This window comes from Carettochelys insculpta, chromosome 3 (assembly GCF_033958435.1).
Source record: "Carettochelys insculpta isolate YL-2023 chromosome 3, ASM3395843v1, whole genome shotgun sequence".
In the NCBI taxonomy this organism is placed as follows: Eukaryota; Metazoa; Chordata; order Testudines; family Carettochelyidae; genus Carettochelys; species Carettochelys insculpta.
The window spans coordinates 97,910,668-97,933,415 of NC_134139.1; the positions used below are offsets into that span (position 1 = coordinate 97,910,668).

The 22,748-nt window shown below is 42.1% G+C and overlaps 1 protein-coding gene across 2 annotated transcripts in view; it reads right to left on the reverse strand.

The window, feature by feature from the left end:
* Positions 1–22,748, reverse strand: part of GRM1 (glutamate metabotropic receptor 1) — a 236,610-nt gene that overhangs the window by 51,154 nt on the left and 162,708 nt on the right. For both annotated transcript variants that reach the window (XM_074988712.1, XM_074988713.1), the window contains exons 4-6: positions 14,928–15,174; positions 5,350–5,518; positions 3,872–3,998 (exon numbers count right to left, since the gene is read on the reverse strand). In XM_074988712.1, the coding sequence (XP_074844813.1) occupies positions 3,872–3,998; positions 5,350–5,518; positions 14,928–15,174 (543 nt within the window). The remainder of the gene's footprint in view (positions 1–3,871; positions 3,999–5,349; positions 5,519–14,927; positions 15,175–22,748) is intronic.

Genomic DNA, 22,748 nt, shown 5'->3' on the forward strand with positions numbered 1-22,748 from the left:
GGAAGATCAAGAATTAGATTGAGCCAAGTATGCAGATGAGCTCCTATAGTGACTCAGAGTTCCCATCATGATTTAAACCATGTGTTAATGTGCCGAATTTGAATATAAATGTCAGCTCGTCCACTTCTCTTTCTAAAACGGAGCGATAATTTCTCTTCAGTAACACATATACCTTGAGGTCATTGACAGAATGCCCCATTCCATTAAAATGTTGACTAACTGGTTTGTGGATCCGGAGTGTTTTGATGTCTGTTTTGTGCCCGTTGACCCTTTGTCTAAGGGAGTTAGAAGTCTGTCCAATATACAAAGCATCTGGGCATTGTTGGCACATGATGGCATATATGATGTTAGTAGAGGAGCATGAGGAAGTGCCCGTGATTCTGTGAGTAACCTGGTTAGGTCCAGTGATGGTATTTCCAGAGAAGATATGTGGACAAAGCTGGCAGCGGGCTTTGTTGCAGGGAAAGGTTCCAGGACTGGTGTTCCTGGGGTATAGACTGTGGCTGTTAGTAAGGATCCTCATGAGGTTGGGAGGTTGTCTGTAGGAGAGAACAGGCATGTCACCCAGGGCCTTCTGGAGTGTAGCATCCTGATTAAGAATAGGTTGTAGGTCTTTAATAATTCGTTGCAGTGGTCTGAGTTGGGGGCTGTAGATGATGACCAGTGGTGTTCTGTTCTTGGCTTTTTTGGGCCGATCTTGGAGTAGCTGGTCCCTGGGTACGTGTCTGGCCCTGTCGATTTGTTTTTTTACTTCTCCTGGTGGGTAATTCAGGTTTATGAATATTTGGTAAAGTTCTTGTAGTTTTTGGTCTCTGTCAGTAGGATCAGAGCAAATGCGATTGTACCTAAGAGCTTGACTGTAAACAATGGATCTAGTCACATGTGCAGGATGGAAACTGGAAGGGTGTAGATAAGTATAGCGATCAGTAGGTTTTCGGTACAGTGTGGTGCTGATCAGGCCATCCTTGATTAGTACTGTAGTGTCCATGAAATGTATCTCTTGCATGTTGTAATCGAGGCATAAGTTGATGGTGGGGTGTAGATTGTTAAAGTCTCTGTGGAATTCCTCTAGAGCCTCTGTACCATGGGTCCAAATCATAAAGATGTCATCAATGTATCTTAAGTAGAGGAGTGGTAATAGGGGACGAGAGCTGAGGAATCATTGTTCCAGGTCAGCCATAAATATATTAGCATATTGTGGGGCCATGTGAGTGCCCATAGCAGTTCCACTAATCAGGAGGTATAAATTGTCCCCAGAATGGAAATGATTGTGTGTGAGAACAAAGTTACAGAGGTCAGACACCAGATTGGCTGTGGTGGCATCAGGGATGGTGTTCCTGATTGCTTGTAATCCATCTTTATGTGGAATATTAGTGTATAGAGCCTCTACATCCATTGCGGCAAGGATGGCATTATCAGGAACTTTTCCGATGTTTTGTAATTTCCTCAGGAAGTCGGTGTATCTCGGATATAGCTGGGAGCGTTGGTGGCGTAGGGTTTGAGGAGGGAGTCCACGTAACTGGATAGTCCGGTGGTAAGGGTGCCAATACCTGAAATGATAGGGCGTCCAGGGTTTCCAGGTTTGTGGATTTTGGGAAGTAAATAGAATAATCCAGGCTGCGGCTCAGATGGTGTGTCTGAGTTAATGAGGTCCCGAGTAGCAGCAGGGAGTTCCTTCAGTAGTTGTTGTAATTTCCTTTGGAATTCCAAAGTGGGATCAGCGGAGAGAGGTCTGAAAAATGTGGTGTTGGAGAGTTGTCTGGCTGCCTCCTGTTCATAGTCTGACTTATTCAGGATGACAACAGCACCCCCTTTGTCAGCTGGTTTGATTATGATGTCTTGGTTATTTTTGAGACTCTGGACAGCATAGTGTTCAGCATAGTTGAGATTGTGTCTCATTTGGCATTGTTTGTGTATAATGTCCGACTGAGCATGGTTGCGGAAGCACTGTAAGTAGAAGTCCAGACTTTCACTACGACCCTGAGTGGGAGTCCACATAGAGTTCTTCTTCTTTTGTTGTTGGTGGGGGGCGTTGAGAGAGTCAGACTGTTGTTCACAGGTGTGCTGGAAAAATTCCTTTAGACGGAGGCGGCGAAAGAAGGCTTCAAGGTCCCCACAGAATTGTATTAAGTTCGTGGGGGAAGAAGGGCAGAAGGAAAGACCCCAGGATAAGAGAGACTCCTCTGCTGGGCTGAGTTGGTAGTTTGAAAGGTTAACAATGTTGTTGGTCGAGCTACTGTTATTGTGGTTGAAGTATCCTGAGGAATGAAGTAATGAAGAAAATTTATTCTCTTTTCTTTTTTGCAGAAAGAGGAAGTGTGTTTTATAAATATCATGTCTGGCACTGGTAAAGTTTCGCACTGTGGGGTCTTGTGTGGATGCCTGTTCGTTGATGATAATTTCAAGTTCAGAGAGTTCATTTTTGATCATCTTTTGTTTATTGTAAAGGATTTTGATCAAGTGGTTCCTCAGTTTCTTAGAAAGCGTGTTGCATAGATGTTCACTGTAGTCAGTGTAGTATGTTGATTGTAATGGGTTTTTCACTGCCAGTCCCAAGGGTATAATGTCCATTTTCTTGCATTTGGAGAGAGAGATGATGTCTGTCTGGATCTGGGTGAGTTTTTTCATGTAGTTGATGGATCTCCATTCCAAACGGCTAAATGTAGTGCCTTGCATGTTGAATAGTAACAGAGAGTAAGCCGTGCTAGTCTATACACTATCAAAACAAAAAGCAGTAAAGTAGCACTTTAAAGACTAGCAAAATAGTTTATGTGGTGAGCTTTCATGGGACAGACCCACTTCTTCAGACCATAGCCAGACCAGAATTTATATTCAAATTCGGCACATTAACACATGGTTTAAATCATGATGGGAACTTTCTGAGTCACTATAGGGGCTCGTCTGCATACTTGGCTCAATCTAATTCTTGATCTTACCCCCCCCCCCACTCTCTGATTTGCTCACCTTGATTATCTTTTTCTGATTTGTCCTCCTTGCTTACTGTTTTTGGTTCTATGTGTCTTAAACATTGAGTCTGTTCTGGTCTGGCTATGGTCTGAAGAAGTGGGTCTGTCCCACGAAAGCTCAGCTAATAAACCATTTTGCTAGTCTTTAAAGTGCTACTTCACTGCTTTTTCTTTTGTCATAGGCATGGGAAGTAGAAGTGTGGGGGGTGCTGTAGCCCTCCCAGATTTTACACCCAGCTTCCTGTACCTGTGGGCTGGCCCTGCTGCTGGCTCCTCCATCCCCACATCCTGGCCTCCAGGCAGCTCCACCCGAGGGTCCTGCTGGCACTGCCACAGGTTGCATTGATTCCCCCCAGGAGTCTTGCTGGCCCTGCCATATGTCCTCCTGGCTCCCCTGGGGTTTCACCAGCTCTGCCTCATGTCCTGTCAGTATGTCTGGGGATATTCTCATAGAAGAGTGCAGAAATATATGGAAGTTTTGCAAAACAGACACAAATCCATGATATGATGCACCATGTTGCAAGATAGAATGAAGTGACAAGATATCAAGCAAATCAGCTGAGGCCCTGGATCCTGCAATATCACAGGTCAAAAGCACAGCAATGGCATTATAATTAATTGTCAAAGTTCATGTTAACTGAACATGTGTGACTGTGGAATGTGTAATTTGCCCCTGTAAATACTTGTGACCGTACATTAATACTCACATGACTCTTCTTCCTCATGCTGTACAGAATAGAGCTAGAGGGTACAGCATCATCCAAGGAGTGATCTGCATTTTACAGGTATTTGTGTTTAAAGTGTCCTTTAAATATTTCAGGGTTCTGTCTCCTTCTACGCAGCCACACACTTGTCTTGGTGCATGCTGGCAAGTGAGGATGTGCATGGAAGTGAGATTTTCCTACCTGTCAGTTCAGCATTAGGCCACCAGCCCAGGTCACAGGCTTTGCACGTGAACTCGTCCTGCACAAACTCATTTTCTTTGCAAGCAGTGCAGATCCAGCAGCAGCTCACTTCTCCTTTCCTTATAACCTACAAGACAAAAAATGCCCTCAGACAGGTTACTTTTTAAGAAGGCACATGAGTCTCCACAGCAATGCTGTAAAACAGTGTCAGATGAGCCGGGGCTATGGAAAGTTTGTAAGGCTGCATGAATATTAAAATTTGGAACCCCATTTTTACCCCTCTCTGCAACAAACTTTTTCTCAGTTTGACAGCAGGAAAAATTCCTGCCCCTCCTCCATGATTTTCCCTCTCCATTTTATATGCACAGCTGATAATTACAAAATGTTTGTTAGATTGAGTTTTGTACAACAAACAACAACAACAACAATAATATTAATATTAATAATAATAATAATAATGGTGCAATCTACAGTGAAACAGTCCATTCGACTGTAATGGGAACTGGATTGTACTGTATATGTCTGTGTGTGGACATTGATACGCACACAATGTATAACCTCAAAGCTTTTTTAGGATGGTATCTTAAAAGATAAATGAATGTGGACATTGGTCTCCCTCCTAGTGTTTTGTACATTTTCTGAAGCTGATGCTAAAATTCTAAACTAGATGCATTGGGCAGGTGGGAGAGAAGAAGGCAAGTATGCTTATTTACACATTTTGAATTTAATTAGAAATGAGAATCTGTTTTGTGCCCATATTATTGTGATACTGCTTAAATTTGTCTTTATGCCACCTGGACATGGCAGGTGGCAAATTATTTTGTAGCGGGATACAAGTGGTATTATTTGGTAAACAGATAGAGATTTAAATTGTGTTTCTATACCGCCTGTGGTGAGCTTAGATAAACAGCTTTTTTCTTTCAGGTGCTGTTGATGGGACAAAAATTGTACTCCTGCAGTGCACACCACTTTAAAAATCAGCCCCTCAAGACAAGTAGTTATAGTTAAGTGCTGGGCTGTGACCAAAATAATTATGTTGTTCTCATTGTTACATTTTACGTCAGTGGCACAAGCTGAAATTTGATTCTTCTTCTATAGAACTGGAAAAGTCTGAATAATCGTGGCTTTTTTAAGAAATATAGCCCCCCCTGAAGCACACTCACAAGGTGGTATTTTCATACATTGGGTTATAGTGTTTGATCTGAACACTGAGATACAGAAGTGCATGTACTAATACAATTCTACAGAAGAAATAGGACTTGATTTCTTGTTAATGTTGACCTATGAGTCTTTATACAGTACTGCCACCTTATACATTTATTATAACTGAAAAGCAAAAAAATTTCTAGCCAGACACATTCTTCAATCTGAACCAACTTTTCTCTGACAAGATGAAAAAAAGTGTAAGGCTTGGTGATCTCTCATTAATATGGTTCCCTCCTGGACACCTAATATAGAGAAAAGCTCCTGAGACATACCTTAATTTGACCCTTCAAACAAGGTTCACTGCATACTGATCGGACCATTCCACTTTTGTTCATCTGAATCCTATAATCATCAATATTCAATACCCCTTCATGCCAGGTCCCAATGAGTACATAGTCATAATGGTTGGGCTCTATATACTGCAGATTCATGATGTCATATCTGTGAAGGGAAAGCAGAGAGAGAACAAAGGAGACTCATGGACACAATTATTAAATCTTTTGCTTCTTCACCTGCATGGAAACCTACCAATTTGCAATTTCTGCTCCAAAAACGCTTCATAATTTCATTTCTGATATCTTTGACATGCTACCAACTCCTTCTTTGTTCAGTATTACTAATCCCAATATTTCAAAAATCATGAGCCTGACACCCCAAAATCACGAATGTGGCTTCAGAATCACGAGTGGTACAAAAGTAATACATTTTTGGGTTGTTGTTATTTGCCTTCTGGATGCAGAACCTTTAGGGTTCCATTTGGGTCGCATGTTCAGGCTTTTCTCTGCAACAGTGAGGGCGGCAAACTTAATTTAATAAAAATGAAAGCTGAGATTCTTATGTAATCCCACGAGCTAAAAGCAGGGGCTTTAAAAATTCCGACCAAACGCTGAGAGACTTGTGATAATCACCGAAGTTGACATTGCTAATTTCTGCTATTAACTGGTGGATATTCTTCAAAGATTTGATTGTACCTTTTATGCACAACCCACAATAAGGTGCAATGTCTTAGCTTGATCTATATGTCTAATTTTAATGCACAGCTCCAGCAGTACCTTAATGTGGCAGAGTGGTCATGGCACCAGCACTGGAAGAGAGCTCTCCCAGCACTCTAGCTAAAGCACTTCCAAGAGGGTAGTAGCTAACAGTGCAGGGGGCCTGTTTACACTGGCACTTTACAGCTCTGTAACTTGTTGAGCTCAGCATGGGGGTTCACACCCCTGAGAGAGAAAGATACAGTGCAGTAAAGTGACAGTGTAGACAAGACCCTAGCTGTGTTGTCCCAGAAGGAATTATATTTCAGAGAATACAGTCCCTCATTGGATGACTTCCTTCAGCACCTGGCACAAAGATCTGTATTTGCCGAATGTGATGTTACAAAGTGGCAGAGGTAAGTGAAGGGGAAATCTTTACACCCAACAATTTTGTTGTGTTAAGGAGAACATTAAGGCTAGTCACAGTCCAGCCCCACGTGACTGCACTATGGTGTTATGCATTTTGGAATCATGAGCCAATTGACATTTCCAAACAAAACAAATAAGAATGACAGAAATTAACCAAAAATACTGATTTAACAATTAACATAAGGGAGCCTTTTATGATTGTCAAGAAAATTTACCATCCCGGACAGAAAACTCTACTTTCCCACCCAAGGCAAGTAGAACAGAATTTCTCCTGATGTAAAGGAAGCATAAAAGCACTCCTTCTGTAAACACTCAGCTCCGTACCTTCGCTCTCCACCCTCACACCCTGGTGTGCTGGGATTGATGTGTGAAAGTCTTGTATTGCTAATTGTTTTGCTCCTGCTTTCTCTCCCTGCCTGTAGTTTGTGCAAAGTGATGATTAACCACAGTAATTTCCTTGGGGGCGAGGGGTGGGGGGATAAGAAAGAATGATGGATGGAAGGGAGGAGAGAACCACAAGGAGGAGGAATTGCATGTGAGGATGGAGAGACAGGCTGGCTCTTGAGAGATGGTGAAGCTGATCATTGTGGATGGCAGTTGGAGGAGTGTTTTGATCCAAGAGGGGCGTGAGAAGAGGCTGCAACTGGATTTGCACTGTAAAGTGAGACATAGGTTCTGCTTTCTAAAGCTGGCAGTCCCTGCCTGAATTCTCTGTGAAATTGTTTCAGTTCTCTCTGATTGACTCTTTAAATCTATGCTGAGGTGAGAACATTTTGTTTGAAGTGTTACTAATATCTATATATATCTCTATATATACATATACATACACACATATACATATACATATATATATATATATACACATATACATATATATATACATATACACATATATAGTGAGAGAGACAGCTGTGCTAGGCTGTATTCTATCAAAACCAAAAAGCAATCACGTAGCACTTTAAAGACTAACAAAATAATTTATTAAGTGATGAGCTTTTGTGGGACAGATCACGGCCTTACCAAAACAGGCTCAATATATAAAGCACAGAGGTCCAAAAATTGTCATCAAGGTTGGCAGATCAGAAGAGCAGGGGTATGGCAGGGTCAGCGGCATGGGAGGGGGAAGTTAAGGTTAGATAAAACATCAAAGGATGTAGAAAAGTGCTTATAATGGGCAGCCATTACCACTGATATTTTATCTAACTCTTAACTTTCTCACCCCCCCACCAGCCCGCTGTCCCTTTGCTCTTCTGATCTGCCAACCTAGATAACAATTTTTGGACCTCTGAGCTTTATATATTGTGTCTGTTTTGGTAAGGCTGTAGATCTGAAGAAGTGGGTCTGTCCCACAAAAGCTCATCGCCTAATAACTTATTTTGTTAGTCTTTAAAGTGGTACATGACTGCTTTTTTGTTTTGATAATATATGTATTATAGGCTGGGAGATGAAGGGTACAAGGGGTCTATGACCTTGGTAATGGTTAGAGCAAGGTGATCAATTCTAGGGAAAGGGTATATCACAACCAAACTCTTTTTCTTTTCCCCTCAAATAAGCAAAGTCTTCTTTGTTGATTTAAAAATGTCAGATATCTCTGCATTCCATGTGCATGAGCCTCTGTCTGCTTGCCTTTGATCATCTTTTTGCTTTACTTATCTTTGGGTGTGCATGACCTTGTCTAGAGGTTTTTAAGAGAAGTTGGATCCATGTGAGACCTAGTCCTCCAACTAAATTTGCTTGGGCAGACCCATCTGTCAGTGCTGAGCGCTCCATGGGAGTGTGACAATCTGTACCCCACAACAACACCAACACACTCCCATATATACCATGAGGATATAATTACAATAGGCTTTGTACAAAGTATGCCTTGTAAGGTATCATTCTAAAAGTCTTAATCTGTTGAACATTAATATCCTTTTGGACTGTGTGTGGGGTCATCGTATCTGAAGTTATCTAATTGTACCTGACTATGTATCAGCATTTCAAATATGTTTGCTGCTGAATAACACCCACAAGCAGTCTACAGCAGGTCTAGTAAGCACACTGGGGATAAAGCATTCAAGGTGATGGCCCAGTAAGAAACACAATAGGCCAGGGATTGGCAACCCCCGGCACGTGTGCCAACAGTGGCACGCGAGCCCATTTTAATTGGCGCATGGTGGGAGCTCAACCCCACCTCCCCTCCCTCCCATGCAGCACAGGGTCGGGGCTGGGGGACAGAGCTGGGGCTGGAGCCCTTGGTATGAAGGCCCTGTGGCAGCGCGCGGCTGGGGCTGGAGCCCCACCTAGGAGTCTCTGCCATGGTGTGGGGCTGGAGCCAGTGACCTCTGGAGCTCCCACCATGGCACAGGAATGGGGATGGGAATGGAGCCCCCCCCCCCCGGTAACTTCCCATGGCAGGGCCTGGGAACAGAACCGTACTGTGATGGGCCCTCCTTCACAGGCCCCCCGCCTTGCTGTGGAGCCCTTCAGAATCTGCTGCAGGTTGTTTTTTCTCCACCCGTCATGAGCTGGGGGTGGGTGTGTGGGTTCTGGCCAGTAGGGAGGGTGCAGGGGCAAGCTGGGGGCGGAGCTCTGGGTGGTGGGGAAGATGCAGGAACAGGCTGAAGGTGGGGTCTGGGCAGGAGGCGATGTAGTAGAAGAGTGGGCTGGTCTGAGCAGGAGGAGGCTGGCTGAAGGGAGGCACTTATCTCCTTGCAGTGTTGTCACTAGCTGCTCCTGCTGCTGGAGGCAGCCCCCTGCCCAAAGCTGGTAGCAGCTCTGTGCTCCTTGATGCTGGGCTCGGCACCCAGGGCCTCTGGTAGTTACACTCCCAGCCTGTTGGGCTGCCTGCCAGACTGGCTGAGATCATAGATTTTGCCAGACCAGAGAATCCAGGATAAGAGACGTTCCACTGGTATTAACATGCCAGACATTATGAGATATTTTAAAAACCCAGCCGGACAGAGACTTAAGGACCGAAATGGTAAAGCTTTGCATCTTAATTTATTTATTAATGAAGCTCTTGTAAGTAGGACTACTGGTGACTCTAAAAAGTATCACTGGCACTAGGACCATACATGGAGGTCAAAAGGTCAAATTTCAGCACTTGGCCTTGGAACAGTTGCTGACCCTGTAATAGGCTGTAGAAGAAGCTTATCCACACCTGACAGGTCTTCCTGTGAATGTTCTAACCAGTATATGGATAATGGGTTCTATAAGTCATCAAAGCATGCAAGAGCCTGTAACTAGATCATGTGATACTAGGCTCCATCTTGTGCCTGTACTTTTCCCCAAACTATGCTGGAGACTCTCTGCATGGAAGAAACTACAAAAGCGGAATGTGACATAGTGACTTGTCCCCATGCTGTCTACAACTCAACACCATGAAGCCTCTCACATGCAAAGACGGGACTGGGTATGATGTCCCAGGTGGGAAAGGAGGAACCCTAGGCCTGGACATGGAAGATAGGTAAACTGTTCATACCACCAGAGTGAGAGGCTTTTTGCTTGATTCAAATACTCTCTAGTTACTAGCATGCAGACTATGATTTTGTTTTGTTTTGTAGGTAATCTACTGTGATGGGTACACGTGTAACTTATAATCAACTAAAATCTGTCTCGCAATGGTTAATAAATGTGTGTTATATTTTACCTGAAAACTGTGGTTTGAGTGAAGCATTTGAAAAATCTTACTTTAGTTAATCAAAAACTGATGCTTGTCTACTTTCCTTTGTAGAAGTGGCAGACTGGGCGATAAACTTATATTGGTCAGGCTTCGACCAGGCAGGATGGTATAGTTTGGTGTGCAAGACTAGGGAGTTGTGAGGGAAAGGCTGGAGCTTCTCTATATTTGGTCCATGACTGTTTGGCAATAGCATTCATGTAACTCAGCTGGGAGTGTCTGTGCCTGTGAATTTGTGTGAATGCAGGACCCAGTGAGGCCCGTCTGGAGTCACAGTATCACAGCAAGAGGGGGAGGACAGGCTGGTGGGACAGAAAGCTGGCAGTATTCCTGCTTCAGGTTGCACCCTAAGAATACCTGTTGCAGGGGGGCAAAGATCATATATGGGGCACTACTTACTTCAGAACAGCTCTGTACAGCTGCAGAAGTCTGTGTGTGCAGTTGCAGGGTTGTTAACTGAAAAGAACAGTCTCTAGGAAAGAGATCTATTTTGAGGTAATCAGGAGACAATTCCTGAAAAAGGAATGAATCCTGCTTTGTGCATATACCATGCAGTACCTCAGGGTTCACTATAAGGTAGCTGTACTATACATAATCATAAATTAACATTAACAGTTATCTCCTGCTGGAGAGCAGAACCCATTTTTTTCCTGTTCTGCCTTCGAATTAGACAGATATATAATCATGTACTCTGTACTTGAAAGTGGATCTGGGGGAGCAGGACAGAGGATTATTAAAGGCTTGCATTGTGTTAACAGAACTTTGAGCCTACGTAGGTTGTTTACCTTAAAAAAAGCCCACGTTGCATGGAGAAACTAGCATTAATGTCACATCAATCAGGAGTCAGCAAATGATGAGCTAAGATTTAAAGTTTCCTCTTAACCTTCTCTCTCATGCTTTTGTTTTGTAAGAGTCTGCCTTCATATAATTATATTATCCAGTGGGCAATGAATATAGTATGCAAACTGAAATCTGTTACACAATCTTACATATGGAAAGTTATAGCAGTCCTTTAAGTTCTGAGACCGAGCTTTAAGTCAGAATGAGCTCTACCAGACAAGCTGAGTGAACAGATAATTTGACAGGAAGTTTTTTATTTATTATTATCTTTTTAAAATCTGCATGCACAAAAGTTCTGCTCTGAATATGTGGAGATAAGTTTTGGAACATCCATATTGGATCAGACCATTCTAGCCCAGTATGCTGTCTTCTGACAGTGGCCAATGCAGGTGCTCCAGAGGAAATAAACAGAACAGGTAAATCATCAAGCAGTCTATCCACTGTGGCTCATTCCCAGTTTCTGGCAGACAGAGGCTAGGGCCACCATCCCTGCCTATCCTGGCTAATAAGCACTGATGGACCTATCCTCCATGAATGTATTTAGTTCTTTTTTTGACCCCTCTTACAGCCTTGGCCTTCACAATATCCCCTGGCAAAGAGTTCCACAGGTCGACTGTGCAGCGTGTGAAGACATACTTCCTTCTGTTTATTTTGAACCTGCTGCCTGTTGTGATTGTTTCCCTCCACTTGCACGTGCACTATCAATGGCTGATGCAAACTGGTTTTCAAAAAAATGTCAGCCAGCTGCAACAAAACGGGGACATCATCAGTCAAAGAGGAATGGGTTTGAAAAAGCTGTGACACACCGGAAAAGGGGGGCAATTAAGGAAGCTGAAGCTCATCCTTAAATATGGCAGCACTGATTATATCCATTATAATATATGACATGCAATAAGCTATGCTAAAACAATATTAAAGCTGCAAAGTCAAACAATCAAGTATTAGGAAATGCTAAGACTAGAACATGTTACTTTCCTGGCTCCCAACCGTGTGCACCTCCCATGAGTCAAAGTGGAGATGGCATGAGAGTAAGGGAGGGGGCTGCTGCATTCCTTCACCTCCTCCCAGTCCAGCTTTTGATTACCATTTAGAAGGCTCATAGGACATTCTCACTGCAGATGAAATATTCAGAGATTTTACCAGCAAATCCCCCAAAATCTCTATTGTGCAAGTACAAACAGGGATTTTTCAGAAGCTTTTAACTTGACCAAATCTGGGTGCTTTTTCCATGGAGACAGCAAAAGCATTCTCTGACTATTACTATTCTCACTCACATCTCAAACATTTGCTGTCAAGCAGCGAAGCGCAGGAGCCCTTCAAGGAAAGTGGTGGTTGTGTGTGTGTGTGTGTGTAGAAGAAATAGGTGAACCTCTTTTTTTCCACACTCAATGGCAAAAGCAGCCCAAATCTATTCTGTCTGAGGCAGAAAATAGGTTTGAGAAAATCGCAGATTAGTGAATAAAGTTGAAGAAAGTTATGAGAAAGTGTTAGGTAACCTTACACTGGGCAGACAACAATGCCATCACCTTTGCCTGCAGTTACTATCAGCAAAAACTTACAAACATCAATAAATAAAGGATTTTGTAAATAAAATATAGTAAAAAGGTTAGCATTCAAAATAGGAACTTTCTTTCTTCCTTTCTTTCTCTCTGTTGAACCTTTTTCACTCTCGGTACCTGACTGGAGCTGGATGAGAGAATTTGTTGGACCATGGGAGGTCAATATCTTTTAGCATATTACCAACACTTCCAATGCTTACTGGGCTCTTTGACATTCAGGGGTAAACTACAGTTAAATAACAGCACCAAACATCCAGAGCCAGGCTTGGTAGCTCTAAACAAACCATGGGACCACAGGAAACTTGATCACACCCCTGATAAGTGGTCATATCGCTAACTAAAATCATGCTGGATTATGTATGTTGCTGGATGAAAGAGTTCTGGATTAGAGGGGTCAACCTGTACAAACAATTCTGCACACTAAAACACAAAAGCCTTTTACGTGAATGAACAGAAATGTACTGAGAGCTCACTTGATTTGGGAGGGCATAGCAGGAAGCAGGGGGATTTTACTGTTTAAGACATCACTTTGAGCTCATTTGATTATGCGCAAGGAAATTCAACTACTGCATGCTCACTAACATAATGGGAAATATTGTTTGTTTTCTCTTGTTGCATGAAGAGCTGAAATAGTAAACTTTAAAATTTAAGTCGAAAGCAGTCTCAGAATGGTTCCCATCTGTGTAAAAAAATTAAAATCTTATTTTTCCCCACAGTCTCCTCTTCTGTCCCTTTAAAGTAAAAGGTCACAGAAGAAGGCAGTTTGTTCTGTTCCTGTGCAATTTTCTTTATTTAATTTACAAAATGTTGAATGCAAAATGGAGCTTTATGTTTCATTAAGGTATGGAGACACTTTGGCATTGCTAAAATGTTACTTTACCTTCACCTACACCAGGCAAGGACTTCTGCACTGTACTATAGAAGCACTGGGACATATTTTCAAAATCACATAAGCACCACCGAAAGTGCATATTGGCATAGGCCAACATTTTTGCATGCATCCAGATGTCTGATACTTGTTACTTATTGATGTAAACTGCCTAGCCCATGAACAACATACACTAATACAAGTATGAACAATCTAGAAAATTAAGGATAAAACTTAAAAAAACATTCTTGTCCGTACTCATCAACCCAACTATTAAAATATGGGTGAGCAGCAAAAGAAAACCCACTCTCATACAATCCATCCAAATTCTAAATCTGTCCTACCAATAGTAACCTCTGTGTGCATGTGTGTGTGTGTGGGTGTGTGTGTGAAGACCAGATGGAAATATCTTTCATAAGCTCTCTCCCTTTTAAATTGGTGGCCATAAATTGTAGCCCCTATGCTGATCACTGCCGCAGCAGCATTGTGTGAGGAGAGAGATGGTCTCTCTGGTTGCCAGATTCCAAACACTGTAAGGACTAGCACATCTAAACAAACATCAAAAACTAACAAGCAGCCAGTGCAAACTACAGAGCAGGGGTGTAATATGTTCTCAGAGTGAATCATTACTGAATAGATTGACAGCTGCATTATGGATTAATGTAAGTTTCCTAATGGTCTTATGGTGTAGCTTATTTGTCCAGGTGTATTGACTGTACATACATAAGGCAATTGCTGGCACCTACCTGTCACACACTAGCCTCGTCTATACAGCTCTTTGGCTGAAGAAACCCAGGCACAACGTACAACATGGGCTGATAAATGAGGTGATGGGTTGGGGTGGGGAGTAAAACTGACTGGTATCTTTTGATCAAGCAAAGATAAATATGCCAAGTAGCACAAAGAACAAACGGTGGAAAACCAAATATCAATTTTAATAACCTAAAGGGTTAGTAAGAGAAGCAAGAGCTATTTCAAGATATTTTATGGCTCCATTGGGTCTTGCAGACATTCTCTGAAGCCTTCTGCCAACTTGTGCAGTCTCAGTTCTTCAGGGAGCTCTCTTTATACAGTGCCAGTTCTTTCACTCCTTTCATCAAATATGCACAGAGCTTTAGCTCCTCTCACTCACATCAGTTTAAAAAATATGTAAGGCTACTGACTTCAGTGAAGTAGCTGCTGATAGATGCCGGTGTGAGTCAGAGTGGACTCTCAGGCTCAAAATTAGTGAGCTAAAACACTTTAGTACAGTCATACAACTGAATCATCCTACACTTAGAAAAACTTTCCCCATTGGTAGCTCAAAACTCAGAAGTTCTGCAAGATAGGCAGCCCCCTCTCTTTCCAGAAATGCGAGAAAGAGTTACACATCTGCTTGTAACGCCAGTCTCATTACAAGCTGTAGCTATCAACAGATCATCCAGTATCTGGAATTATTGTCACCCACAGACAGGACTAAATTCACACATCTGAAGCAACACAACTCTTTGGTTTAAGTCACTGACATAAATGGGACCCTTACCTTCCAGGGGCATCTCCCTTTTCATCAAACCAAACTTCCTCTCCTGATACGCCAACGAAGGAAGACTTTATGAGGAATTCCAAGAGTTTACTGCCATCGATGGGCTTCATGGCATCACACAGCCCAACATGACCAGGGCAAAGGGCATGATGCATATTTTGTAGGCCATGAGCCATAGCATATATAGCATTGATGACAAATCCCATCTTGCTGTCCTGGACATAGTTTTCTTCCAAACTCTCATTGCCTACAACAACAAGAAAAATAAAAATACCATAAGATGGAAATTAAGTAAATGCAGGAATTCACAGAATGAGGAGGAGGGATATTTAAAAGATTTTCAAAACATTATGCTTCAAACAGCAATCAGCTAAATAAACTATAAAACTGTTTGGAAATTTTTGATTTTTTTTTTTTGTTTGGAGTACAGACTAACATGGTTACCTCTCTGTTATTGTTTGAAAAAGTGAATTTGCCAGGACTGTTGCAAGAAAGATATGCTTTCAACAAATCTCCTTATCTGACGTTTTAAAAAAAAACATTCTGAAGCCGTTGAAACTTTGAGAGGAAAAAATATTTATCAATCAGAAACAATGTTTTTTGAAATTTTAATTTATATTTTAAAAGTTTAAAAATAATTTTTTCAGATTATTGAAAATAAATGTTTCCGTTGATCTCATCCTTTTTTTTTGATCTTTTTCTGAACATTCTAGATATTTTGTCTTTTTGTCTAGTTTTGAGATGGGAAAGAAAATTCAACAAAACCTCAAGAAACCTCCAGTCTAAGAATCAAATCTAAATCAATATAATCTTAAAAAGGGACACTGAAAACAACTCCCATACTCACTGAGGAAAAATTGAAAACTATTTTTTATAATAAATCAACACATAAAAGTACTAGTACACATGTGGTGGATTGCCAGGGACAATCAATAGAAATTCCTGATACCCAAAGATTATTCTATGTGTCTAAAGTGCAAACGGTGCTGGATTAACAGACACTGAAATCTCTCTCCATAGCCCAGACACAACATAGCTGTGAAAGCTTTCACCACGTGACCTTCAGATCTCAACCACCGACTTCCAGGATGTTACCAAGGAGGGCCCTGAACCTGGTTGTGTTTTACACAATGCAAGCACCAACGCAGTACGAAGCAGACTACTCCCATTATTTACGTCAGGAACTATTGACAAGCTATAAGCCAAAATTGAACGCCTCCATATCTCTTTCCCACTCTCCTCAGTAATACTGAGCCACTAGAGGGATTTTTTATCTGCAGATATTCTGCCATCACACTCAATGTCTTACTTCAGCCATCCAATTTTTCTTTATCCATAGAAGGATTTGTCTCTATTAGGGAAAACAAAAAACAAAAAACAAACAAACAAAAATGTGAGATAGCACATGTTGATTGTTGTGTTAAAATCTCAATGTGAATGAGGCAGCTGTGATGTATCTTAGCATGTCAAGTAGAGTCCAGGGAGGGGAGTTATCTTGACCTGCTAACATGTTAAAAATACACCTTTTTTCTTAGTGCAGGTGTGGTCCAGTCTTCAAAGTGGACAATGAAGCTGATCCTTACATTTCCCCTAGGAACACATGCTGATAAGGCAGGAAGTTCCCCATCCCTCACCATTGCAGCTCAGACCTGTTATCTGTGACATATCAAAATGATACCATTTAAAAAACAGAGCAATCTAGGTTTCCTTGGGTGTGGACTTCCCTTATTGCAAGAACATCATTTATATTGGCAAGAGAGTCTAGTTTCAACAGCTATTCTGCAGTGGACTGATTCCCAAGTACAAGACTGAGCCATGAAATAATTGATTGATATGCCAAAGAAAAGAGTGTTGTGAAGGTCACAAATAACTAGAAGCAAGACACGTGTTTCTCCTGCTGCAGTGGATTTCACTATTATTATGAGCACCAACCGCCTGCAGCTACAGGTCAGAGATATATCTAAGATGCAACCTTTCTTCTAGTCTCCACACAGCAGCGGTGTCACACAATTTACATTCAAATGACACACAGCTACCACAGTGACATCTCCAAAAATAGTAAGACTACAAACTTTCCACATAAGTACATAGAAAATCTTCTTAGCTTACCAAATACCTTGTGAAATTTTAATACAGGTTGTACCTCCTAAAACCGGCGCTCTCTGGTCCAGCAACATCTCCTCTCCAGCAGGACCAGGGATGCTCCTGGACCAGAGAGCTGGGGCGTGGGGGCAAGTGGAGCTGGCCTCTGAGCAGACCTATGGGGGGGCAGTGAGGCTGGGGCTGGAGATATTGGTGCCAACAACCCTGTGGGGGGGCTGGGGCCAGAGGCTGCATCCTCCAGCAGCCCCACTGAGGCCTGGGGCTAGAGGCAGCAGCATCCTCCAACAGTTGTGTGGGCCCAGAGTGCTGGCATCCCCGGGCAGATGCATGAGGCCAGGGCCAGAGGCCAGCATCCTCTGGCTGCTGTGTGGGGCCAGTGAGCAAGCTGTGGTGGTGAGCCACAGCTACAGGGCCAGGGAGGGGTGGCCAGGGGCAGGGGGGCATTAACCTTCCACTGGTCAAGCAAAATATATCATTTAGGACCAATGAAGTCCCAAGGTTGCTGGACCAAGGAGGTGCAACCTCTACACATTTTGGGTCAGTGCAGATACCTTAGAACACATGCTGCATGGAAGATCCAAACCAGGAGTGTCCAATCATTTTACATCGGGGCCACATGGCAATTTTTCATGTGTTCCAGGGGCTGAACACAAAATAGTCCCAAATCACCCCCTCAACTTAACCCCCTTGCAGTGCCAAACCGCCACCCAGCCCCTAGGCTTAGACCTCTTGCAGCCCCAAACTTCTACCCCGCCCCCAACCTTAAGCCCCCACAGCCTGAAACCACCCTTAGCCTTAACCCATCCCCTGCAGCCGCAAACTGTCCACTGCATACCTCCAGGCTTAACCCCCCTTGCAGCTCCAAACCACTCTGCTGCTGGCCCTGTGCCCTAGCTGGGGCTCTGCCCCCGGAGCTGGTGGTGGTTCCGTGCCCCAGCCACCGGGGCTCTAAGGCAGCCAGCCCTGCCGCGACAGCTGACCCCGCAGAAGCTGGTGTTGCTGCGGCAGCCTGTTGGACATCCCTGATCTAAACAATTCACATACAACTCCACATCAGGTTTGATTATATTTCTCCCCAGCAGACAACAATATCCACTGCCTTTAAACGTGCCTTGTCTGTTGATAAGCATATTGGAACAGAAGCACCATTCAAATGCATTTACTTTGCCTTCCTTTTCTGTTAATTCAAGAGGCATATTGCCTTCATCCCCCTCTGCAAGGCAGCTTTCATGGAGCGAGGCTGGGCATTTGAGTTTCCTGTGACCCAGTTTAAAGTATGTAAGTAGCTCTCAGAGTGAAGATGCAGAGTGGAGAGCGAAATGGCCCACAGACTGTCAGAATGGAACTTGCAGCCTGCTTGGCCACAGAGTGGTTCCTGCGCTCGGGTGGCACCATCCTGTTTCTTCTCTTCTTCATCAGTTAAACAATAGCTCCCCACATTTCACATGGCCAAAGTGGGACACAGCACCACCTCATAATGCTGGTCAAATCTGCCCCTTCCGCACTTCCTTAGATAAACACAGTGGGATGGCTAGGCCGAACTTGATCTGTTTATGACCCTCTGCACCTGGTTGGAATGCTGTTTCATTTGGGGTGCCCAAGGCAAAATGCTGTTTAACCCAGAGAAATGGTCTGGGGAAGCCAAAGTGTAACACCTGACAGGCAGGCTCAAACCTGGGACCTTTGTGCAGGAGCTTCTGCAGGAGAAGCCAGGATGCTCTCAGATAAGGTTGTAGAGGAGACTCATTGTTTCTCTGTGAGAGTGGTCCAAGTGCTGCTACCTGAGACAGCAAGCTACACCCCGCACATGTGCAGGTTACATAAAAAGGACTGTCCCATGGCACTTGGGACTATTAGGAAGTCTGGTGAAATTCACTGAGAAGAAAACGAATTTAACAAACATTTGGCTATCCCTGCTCTGGAAGGCTGCCTCTTGCAGGAGCAATGTCAAAATCTACATGTTCCAAATTTTCTGGGACAGAGGGAGACGCTCCAAACAAAATATATATTTCCTGGACATGACAGTACAAATCACTGATGGCCAGATCAAAACCACTCTCTGCTGGAAACCCACTGACTGCTACACATACCTATATGCTTCTAGCTTACATCCTGCACACACCACACAATCCTTTGTTTATAGTCAAGCCCTGAGATACATCATGCATCTGCTCTGATCCAACTGACAGAGACTGAAAACTACAAGATGTCTACCAAATATTCATAAAACTTAATTATCCTCTAGGAAAAGCCAAAAAAAAAAAGAATACCCAAAAACCAACAACTTCAAGACAGGCCCAAAAAAAGCTAATAACAGAACACCACTTGTTATTGCCTATAGCCCACAACTCAAACCACTGCAATATATCATTAAAGACCTACAGCCTATCCTTAACCGTGATGCCACACTCCAGAAGGCCCTAAGTGAGAGGCCTGTTCTCTCCTATAGATAAGCTCCCAACCTTATGAGGATTCTCACTAGCAACCACAGGCTATAGCATAATAATTCTAATCCTGGAACTTTTCCTTGCAACAAGTCCCGTTGCCAAATTTGTCCACATATCTGTTCTGGAGACACTATCACTGGACCTAACCACATTAATTACAGAATTACAGAATCAGGGGCACATATTCCTGGTCCTCAGCTAACAGTATATATGCCATCATGAGCCAGCAATGCCCACTCACTATGTGTATTGGGCAAACTGCAAACGCTCTTCACCAAAGAATGAATGGACATAGAGCAGTCATCAAAAATCTCCAAATACACAAACCTGTCAGCCAGCACTTTAATGGAGTGGGCCATTCTGCTAAAGACCTGAGAGTTTGTGTTCTGCATGAAAAAGACTTAACAACCATCTACAGAGAGAATATTCAGAACTAAGGCTGTGTCTACACTGGCACAAATCTTCAAAACAGCCATGCTAATGGCCATTTCAAAGATTACTAATGAGGTGCTGAAATGAATTTTGCTAGTCTTTAAAGTGCTACTTGACTGCTTTTTGCTTTGATCGTGTATAGACTAGCACGGCTTCCTCTCTGTTACTAACTAATATCATATATGCCATCATGTGCCAACAATGCCCAGATGCTTTGTACATTGGACAGACCTCTAACTCCCTTAGACAAAGAATTAATGGGCACAAAACAGACATGAAAACACTCCAGATCCACAAACTGGTTAGTCAGCATTTTAATGGAGTGGGCCATTCTGTTAATGACTGAAGAGTTTGCATGTTACTGAAGAAAAATTTTCGCACCACTATTGAAAGAGAGACTGCCGAGCTGTCTTTTATATTCAAATTCGGCACATTAACACATGGTTTGAACTGGGATGGGAATTTTCTGAGTGACTATAGGGGCTTGTTTGCATACTTGGCTTAATCTAATTCTTGACCTTCCCTCCCACTTTCTACCCCTCTACTCTCTGATTTGTTCACCTTGATCATTTTTTTCTGATTTGTCCTCCTTGATTACTGTTTTTGGTTCTCTGTGCCTTAAATATTGAGTCTGTTCTGGTCTGGCTATGGTCTGAAGAAGTAGGTCTGTCCCACGAAAGCTCACCTAATAAATTATTTTGTTACTCTATAATAATATTTAATAAACAAAAACAACTCTCAGAAAAAAAGTGAATGTATTGTTGCTTGATGTGAGTGCTTCACTCCTTTCCCCTTTGCCTTCTGACGATGTATCATTGGCATACAGTAGTTAATTTGAACACTTGAAAGTGTCTGAAGCAACATTAAGAAGGAGGTGTTTATTTATTTTTAGAAGCGCTAGCTTTCACCTTTGCAAGCAAAACATTGTAACTTAGATTCTTGTAAATCATGTGAGCTCTGGATTAACTGAAAACACTTTAATTAGGTCATTATCTTTAGAATGACCTTGAAGGATTAAAAAAGTGGCCTAAAATTTCTTCTTGATGCTCTTTTTAGTAGTGTTCATCTTCCTTTAAGTTGCTTCAGTGCTGTTTTGAGTTCATGCTTTTTCTTATCACAGTCATGGGTTTGTTCATTGCTTTTGACAATCATTTTATTTTGCTTCAGTGTAAATAAATGTTCTATTTGTACACCTTTATGCAAAGAATATAATTTATATCGTAAGCAGAGGAAGAGAGGGGCCACTTAATTTAGGGCCTGATTTGATCTTTCTTTTGATTTTAATGTTTGCTCAATCAGGACCGTGGTATCTTCTACAAGATGCTCACACAGCACTTTACACACAGATGAATTTAATCCAACAACATATTTTTGAGGTAGGTACGGAAGTAGCTTAATCCTGAAGCAGACTGAATAGTGTGCAAATTCTTTGCTATAAACTAGAATTAATAAGAAACCATGCTTCTATTAAAATTATGACTAGAAGGGAATTATGGTCTAACGTTTAGAATAAATAGTCGCAAGGGTAGTTGCGTTAGTTTGTAGCTTCAAACAAACAAATAAACAAAAAACAAGCAGTCCTGTAGCACCTTAAAGACTAACAAATTTATTTATATTATGTGATGAACTTTTGTAGGGCTCATTAACTAATACAATTTTTAGTCTTTAAGGTGCTGCAGGAATGCTTCTTTTTATCTAGGGTGAAAACAGCAAAAGCCCAATTAGCTCTCCCTAAAAATGTAGGCATGAAGAATTCTTTGTGTGTAGTCCTTATCAAGGGGGCAGGGGGGAAAAGGTTAGGGAAGGCAAGAAGGGTTGTGGAAATCTTTTTGTTGGGTCTCTGCTTAGCAGCTACCCAAGAGAAATTAGTCAGCAAATAATTCTGAACAAGACATTCATTTAATGAAAATCACATTCTGTTCACAGACCACTTATGATCTGGAAAAGAATGTCTATCGTATAAAGAAAATGTATTGAATAAATTGTTTCAAATTATGTGCCCAGCTGTAGTCATTAGTTCAGATGTTCATTAGTGACCAAAAACCATTAACATCTGCTGGCTGTTCAGTGACACACATAAAGTGCCTTGATGGTCTTGGGCCAATTAGCAGAGATTACAAAGACTGCTATCACAATTAGCATCTTTGCTGACAGAATAAATCATCATGTTAGTCTTTAAAGTGCTACATTTCTGCTGCTTTGTTTAGTATCAGCAGAGCCACTCAGGCCTGAATGGGCATGGAAATGAAGCCTCCTCCACTGCTGTCTACACTGTAGATCTTCCTAGGTTGAAATACCTTCTGGTGGACAAGAATGGAGTTTAGCAGTCAGACTTAGGGCTGCCAAACAATTAAAAAATTAACTGTGATTAATCACATTGGTTAATTGTGCTGTTATACAATAATAGATTATCATTTATTTAAATATTTTGGATACTTTCTACACTTAAATATATGGATTTCATTATAACTCAGAATACAAAATGTGCAGAGGGTTTACTTTATAATTATTTTAGATTATAAATATTTTGCACCACGAAAATACAAAATAATATTTTTCAAGTTACCTCATACAAATACTGTAGTGAAACTCTTCATCATGAAAGTTGACTTTACAAATGTAGAATTATGTACAAAAAATAGCTGCATTCAGAAACAAAACAATGTGGTACTTGCAGCCTATAAATCAACTTAATCCTACATCTTGTTCAGGCAATTGCACAGACGAACAAGTTTGTTTACATTTGCAGGAGATAATGCTACCTGCTTCTTGTTGACAATATCACCTGGAAGTGAGAGCATTCACATGGCACTGTTGTCGCTGGCATTGCAAGACATTT